At 34.4% G+C, this 7,500-nt stretch overlaps 2 protein-coding genes across 8 annotated transcripts in view; one reads left to right on the top strand and one right to left on the bottom strand.

The window, feature by feature from the left end:
- LOC125046049 (dihydropyrimidinase-like) overlaps positions 1-6,439 on the top strand; it is a 91,200-nt gene extending 84,761 nt beyond the window's left edge. For all 7 annotated transcript variants that reach the window (XM_047643661.1, XM_047643663.1, XM_047643660.1 and 4 more), the window contains one exon: positions 5,312-6,439. In XM_047643661.1, coding sequence (XP_047499617.1) covers positions 5,312-5,400 — 89 coding nt within the window. In that variant the 3' untranslated portion in view covers positions 5,401-6,439. The remainder of the gene's footprint in view (positions 1-5,311) is intronic.
- A 444-nt stretch (positions 6,440-6,883) lies between these two features.
- The window catches only part of LOC125046253, a 1,725-nt gene continuing 1,108 nt past the window's right edge, over positions 6,884-7,500 (bottom strand). The window contains exons 2-3 of the mRNA XM_047644031.1: positions 7,216-7,500; positions 6,884-7,098 (exon numbers count right to left, since the gene is read on the bottom strand). The exon at positions 7,216-7,500 is cut by the window's right edge and continues 67 nt beyond it. Coding sequence (XP_047499987.1) covers positions 7,355-7,500 — 146 coding nt within the window. The 3' untranslated portion in view covers positions 6,884-7,098; positions 7,216-7,354. The remainder of the gene's footprint in view (positions 7,099-7,215) is intronic.

Raw genomic sequence — 7,500 nt, 5'->3', positions numbered from 1 at the left:
ATCATTAAAATCTTCCACATTTTTAGTGCTTTGTCATTGTAATTGTAAATATTTTGATATCATATACTTGTGTACAAGTTCAGAGACAAACCAAAGATATGATATCTTACAACCCCACCCTAAACTACAGACCCTTAAGATTAAAGACAAAGCAAGCATATGATATCCCACCAAATCCTAAATTACAAACCCTGCTGCACTTTTTGGGTTAAGCCAAGAACTTTATAATTTCTGTCCTGCCAGCAAGTCTTCCTCCCTCCACACCTGTTCTCCTTTTTACCTGAAATGCTTTTAATCTACAAAGGTGATATCAGTCCTGCTCTATTTAGTATTCACCCTCTTTTAGAGGGCCATGTTAAAGATATAGGACATAATTCCAAACTTTAATTTAGCTGTACCTTGCAGGCTTTTTTGCCCCTTTTAAAACAAGCATTCAGACTTGGGCTGCTTACAGCTTTTGATTTCAAACAATACATGGAACTAGTAGTCACTAAAGCTCACCAAGTTTACACACGTGATGGGCTTGACAAAACTTAGGGACTAGGCTGACAGGAAGGGCATCTAGTCAGGAAGGGATTTCAAGGCTCTACAATAATGTTGCTTATAGGATGCTGAAGATAATTGTGAAGGAATTGTTCCCAAAGTAATTTCAGATTACCTTTTGTTGTGCAGAAATTAGGCTTTGAATAATTGTGATGGTTATGAGGATAATGAAAAATAAAAATTTATTGCTGTAGGTCGACAGAAGGATGATGATATTTTGCCTCGGCCAAGCATCAAGCTTGTGAGCCCTCACAGTGCCAGATCTCAGCTGGGTAGCTTCTGGTGACTCAACCCTACAGGCAATATGGTCTACAATATTGAGTAGAAATTATTTTAAGTCACATGAATAAAGCACAGCTAATCCTCTTAATGGCATTGAAACTGCCAATTTCAAATGTTGACAGTAAAAAATGGATAAAGAAATTCACCAGGAAAAGTACGTTCCCCAAATCTGGAAATGGAATGGAGTTGACAAGACAGGCAGGAAAAGATGAATCCACCTTTTTATTTTTTATAATTTTAGTGTCATTTGAGGATTTACTGTACTAAGAAATGCCTAGTTGTGAATATTGCTGACATGTTTAGGAACATGAATAAAGAAATGCTTCTGTCTGTAAGGAATTGATATACACTCACATACTTTCAGAGCATACACACAGACACACATGCACACCCACCCACATACACCCACACGCACCCACACGCACCCACACAGACACACACACACACACGCACTCACACTCACACTCACACTCACACACGTAGACACACGTAGAGACACGTAGAGACACACTCACATACGTAGACACACGTAGAGACACACTCACACATGTAGACACACGTAGAGACACACTCACACACGTAGACACACGTAGAGACACACGTAGAGACACACTCACACACGTAGACACACGTAGAGACACACGTAGAGAGACACTCACACACGTAGACACACGTAGAGACACACTCACACACACGTAGACACACAGACAGACACACAGACAGACACACAGACAGACACACAGACACACACACAGACACACACACACACACACACACAGACACACACACAGACACACACACAGACACACACACACACACACACACACACACACACACACACACACACACACACACACACACACACACACACACACACACACACATATACACACACAATATTTACAATTTGTGAATGAAAAGTTATGGATCTCTCAAAGTTTAATCTACAATGTATTTGATGTTGAATAAGAGATTTTGTGTGATATAACAAAGAATTAAAATGTAATTTTAAACCCTTATACAAGGGGGTTATCATACATTTGTGACACCCCTTAACCCATTAATGATGGAGACATGCACTAACCAATATATATATATTTTTTTTCTTCTTTTTTTTATTAATTTATATATATATATATATATATATATATATATATATATATATATATATATATATATATTTTTATACATGCATGTCTGTGCAAGAACCATTCTTTATATTTGTTATCCATGATTCAGGCTTGTAAAATTGTTTTCCAACTGTATTGTAAGAAAATGAACTGTAGCTCTCCTGCAGTTGCATAAAATGCTGATCATATTTAAAAGTTAACTAAATAACCATAGGTGTCTTCTGTACACATCATAAAAATTAATTCCAGAATAAAGTTAAACCAAATCCACAGTATTTGCACAGAAGATGCAAGACACATTGCCAGGTGCACAAGTCAATGCAATTAGCATTCACCCTCAACAAGTTTCATATCATATGCTAATGTTGGTCATAAAACATGCTGCAGAGGGGAAAAAAGATGTACACACACACACACACACACACACACACACACACACACACACACACACACACACACACACACACACACACACACACACACACACACACACACACATATACACACACAATATTTACAATTTGTGAATGAAAAGTTATGGATCTCTCAAAGTTTAATCTACAATGTATTTGATGTTGAATAAGAGATTTTGTGTGATATAACAAAGAATTAAAATGTAATTTTAAACCCTTATACAAGGGGGTTATCATACATTTGTGACACCCCTTAACCCATTAATGATGGAGACATGCACTAACCAATATATATATATTTTTTTTCTTCTTTTTTTTATTAATTTATATATATATATATATATATATATATATATATATATATATATATATATATATATATATATATATATATATATATTTTTATACATGCATGTCTGTGCAAGAACCATTCTTTATATTTGTTATCCATGATTCAGGCTTGTAAAATTGTTTTCCAACTGTATTGTAAGAAAATGAACTGTAGCTCTCCTGCAGTTGCATAAAATGCTGATCATATTTAAAAGTTAACTAAATAACCATAGGTGTCTTCTGTACACATCATAAAAATTAATTCCAGAATAAAGTTAAACCAAATCCACAGTATTTGCACAGAAGATGCAAGACACATTGCCAGGTGCACAAGTCAATGCAATTAGCATTCACCCTCAACAAGTTTCATATCATATGCTAATGTTGGTCATAAAACATGCTGCAGAGGGGAAAAAAGATGTACACACACACACACACACACACACACACACACACACACACACACACACACACACACACACACACACACACACACACACACACACACACACACATATTGCATCATGCTGATATATATCTGTATCAGTCCAAATAAAATCAATATTTAATTTTTACAGGCTTTAAATAGCCTGTAAATATTAAACACAACTGAAATGAAGGTGTCAAACAAAAATACGATACTTGTAATATCAGTTTATATTTGCGGGAATTTTCTTTGGGAGCTCTTTCTTGTGTCATTGTGGGGCATGGGTAGGGTATTTTTTCAAGGATGTTGCTAGCGAGGATCATGATAGCAAATCCCTACACGGTTTTTGAATTCACTTTTGTTTAAAGAATCAGTTTTTACTTTTGAATTTGAAACCTAATCATGATCTTATTAAAAGCTTTCTTTTTTATTCTATTAATATATTGCATAAGTTGGGAATGTTTTTCCACCCTGGAAATGACATTACCTTTTCTGTCTGTAAACTCTAGAATTCTCTGGGATTTTCTTTTCAATGTTGAGAGTTGCGTCTGCAGTTTGAATATCCCACAACTTATGAAAATATATATCGATGAATTTTCATATACATCTTTGACATGAAAATGTCAGAATTTGTTTTGTTATTGCTTATTATAAATCTTAATGACAGTTCAACTCCATCTTTTCTATGGAGTTGATGATGTAATGACATATTAATACATGACTGGTGGGATTAACTAGCTCATTTTGCACTTGTGCAGGATTGATATTTAAGCTCAAACGTAAAGCCTGGTCCGAAGGTGAATTAAAAATTAATCCTATATGCTGCCATTGCACATGTGCATTAGAGATCTGGCTTAAACTTTAATACTAGATTAACTTTTATGGCACGTACAGGAGACACCCTATGGTGATATGTTGTGAGTAGCTTAACTAAAAATTCTTTATTTGGCAATATCAAAAGTGCTAGTTGGGTATGCGTATCTGAATTTTTTTTTTTTTTTTTTTCTATAATTTATATTCTCCAATTTGGAAATTGGATTCTGTCTGTTTATTTTACAGGACAGATTCATTGTAATGTCCTTACTTTTATTATTTTTGGTATACCATTTTCAAAATGGACTTATTGAAAATACTGTTTTGTTAACTTTGATACTCTTAGTACTTCTTGCTTTGTGATAGCTAAAGCAAATATCTTTATCATATTATTTATAAGGTAAAATATTTAATAGCTCCTGTATTTATAAACTTAATATTGATACTTTCAGAGATTGATAAGAAACTACAATAATTCTGCTAATAGCACCTATGATAAGATCAAATGGATGCTAAGCATGTAACTATAGATGAATTACCCATACTTTTTCTTTGATAGAATCAGATCATTTTTACAGTTTTAAGGATTTTGTGGAGTGAGGGAACTTTTCTTTGAAAAGTGTGGAAGTTATTTTTATGCTTAATTCTAAAGTTATACAAATGATGCTTGAAAATGGAAAATAAGGCAATGGTCTGAAAAGTAATATTAAAGGAGTATCCATGACTTTCCCTTCACCAGAATGTTTTTTTTTTCATTTTTAAAATATAATGAAGAGGGAAAAGATAATGGCTCCTATGGGAAGGAGTTCCATGGTATGAACCTTTTATAAAATGCAAGCTCTAGTTATTAAGTATGATTATTAGTTCATATAGTGTAGAATATCACTACTGACACTGTGGCTTTGGGGGGAAATTTTGTTAAAAGGAAGTGTAGCAATAGAAGAGTAAAGTCCCATTGGGATTCACACTGACATTTCCAGCTGGACACGGTAGTTGATAGAAAGCTTTTAACACATTACATGGGAAAAAGTTCAAGGCTTGTTGTCTTCAGGTTGGCTATCAGTGCTTCAAAGCTTTCACAGATATTTAATTTGAAATTGATTAACCACACCTGCTTTTATCATGCCTTTGCAAGTCGACTGCATGTAATGAGTCTGGTAACTTAACTTAACTGGTTTCCACTTTAGTCTCTGAAGCAGCTGTGACACATTATTGTGATTTCGTGTATTTTGAATTAATGTGTAAAATGAAAATATAAAGGAACAAATATATTTTGTAAAATGAGTTAACATTGCAGAAATCAGTATGTTTAAATCTGGTGAGAATGCCACTTACAGACCTGCTTTGAATTAACCAGAGTTTACATTTTACAGGTGCCCAACTTAATGACAAGTCACCCAAGCGTCCATCAGTGAAAGTGAACAACCCACCTGGTGGCAAGACCTCTGGCAGCTTCTGGTAACCTTGAAGCAATTTAAAGCATCAGGAACAGAAATGAATATCTTCCCTTATAAATTTCTACGTGTAGGATATGGCACTAAATGTTTTCTATTGTACACAACACTCTTGATCTTTAAGTTTACTATGTTATAAGGATTCAGAAACTAATACAAGGAAAACTAAAATTGACTTGCCAGATTTAAAAAAAATGATAAGTAAATTGTCTTAATTTTATGTAAATCATATTTCAAAACCAAAAAGTCTTTATATATATATATATAGAGAGAGAGAGAGAGAGAGAGAGCGAGCACACTGTTTCTAACATCTTTACTGACAGCAAATGTAAATGTAAAGTATTTTATTATTTTTATTATTATTATTATTATTATTATTATTATTATTATTATAATTATTATTAAAATTATTATTATTTATATTTTAATTATTTTCCTTTTACATCTTTACTGACAGCAAATGTTAATGTACAGTAAATGCTATGAAGAAGAAACACGTAAGTGGCCTCCCAGTAAGCACTTTAACAACTAGAATAAGTAAGAAATTCTGACGAAGATTTTAATTAGAAAGATTTTTTCAGCTGCAGTGTATACTATGAGGCTGATTTCTTACATACTACAATAATAATTTGTTGCCTTACTAGGTAGGTGACAGAATTATGACCTACTGGTATTGTATTTCTTGGGTCTTTCAAAAGCCTTTTACCTGTATGTTAATTGGGTCTAAACAAAAAGATTGAGCAGCTTTAGATCTGAAAACCAGATGCTTTATAGTGCAGATTGTGTTTAGTATTCTTGTAAATTTAAAAGATTGCATAAATTAATATAGGCTAAAGAGAACATTTGTTATTTATCATTATTTTTTTTTCTTCCATTGTTGCTCAATTATATTGCTTGGTTATTTGAAATATATAGAGTAAGTTCATATGTTAATGTAAATCTTTCTTGGCTCTTCCTTATATGTGCTGATTTTGTGTATTGTTATTCTGTTTGTAATGCTTCATGGTGTTATTCACAGCTATTGACAATAAATATACTGTCAGACTTTATGGTGTTTCTTTTTTTCCTGTTCAGAAAATTCTTTTCTGACAGCAAAGGCTCGGTTTAACCCTTTCCTAATGGGTCCGAAAACAGCTCTACAGCTGGTTCTCTCGCCAGGACTCGTGCTCAATGCCTGCTGCCTGTCTCACCACCCCACTGAAGTTTCAGCTTGCTCTGGCGGCTGGTTTGCGTGTAACCGCAACCTCTTTTTTTTCACTCTGTAAACTTTCACATGTTTCTAGACTTACTGTAGCCATATAATATGTCATATAAAGGACATTATTATCTCATACTGTAGTATATACTCCATTTTAGGAGTGTTTGACTCATGTGAGTGTGTAAATTCAGTGGTTTGTCTTGGCGAGAGTACAGAAAAGCAATTGGTAAGTTTTTTTTTTTTTTTTTTTTTTTTTTTATAAAGAACAAAACTACATATATACAATATGTACATGCTTCAGAAAACATATCTGCAGACAGTGGAAGAGAGTCGGGGAGTAATACCAGTTGTCAATGTACAACTGATAACCCTTGTCGAGAAGCTTTGCCTTCTCCATTAGGTTGCTGGAAACTCGCTGCAATCTTGCCCCTTATAGATATTGAAGGCCCCATATAGATATTGAAGGCTGCTGTATAACCTGCCTCTGGACCGTTGGACGAGCACATACCTGTAGTTGGAAGAAAAAAAGATATCTTAAAACTGGTGTTCCAAAGAAAAAAGGATATGTAAAAAGAAAATTACATTTTCAAGTCAGAGCACAAAACACAAGAGGTAAGTTACTTACCGATTTGTCTCGTCCACAATTGTCTGGAACAACTCTGGGAATAATGTGTTGAATATATCCAGTGGGCTGGACAATCTGTCAAGGTGTGTGTGCACACCCAGTGTCCCCTCAAAGCAGTGACGCCAGATGAAGTTCTCCTTCAACCAAACGAAAGGAGTTCTGGGAGTGTTGTACTCCCACTCTCGCCTGGCGTATTCTGCAAGGGGCTCGTCTGAGTCCAAAGAAGTATCCACCAGCAGGACATAGTCATAATCCACTTCTGAGTCATACTCCACAGCTGATTCT

Source organism: Penaeus chinensis, chromosome 38, assembly GCF_019202785.1.
Source record: "Penaeus chinensis breed Huanghai No. 1 chromosome 38, ASM1920278v2, whole genome shotgun sequence".
Classification (NCBI taxonomy): Eukaryota; Metazoa; Arthropoda; class Malacostraca; order Decapoda; family Penaeidae; genus Penaeus; species Penaeus chinensis.
This window is presented reverse-complemented; position numbering and strand designations above follow the sequence as displayed.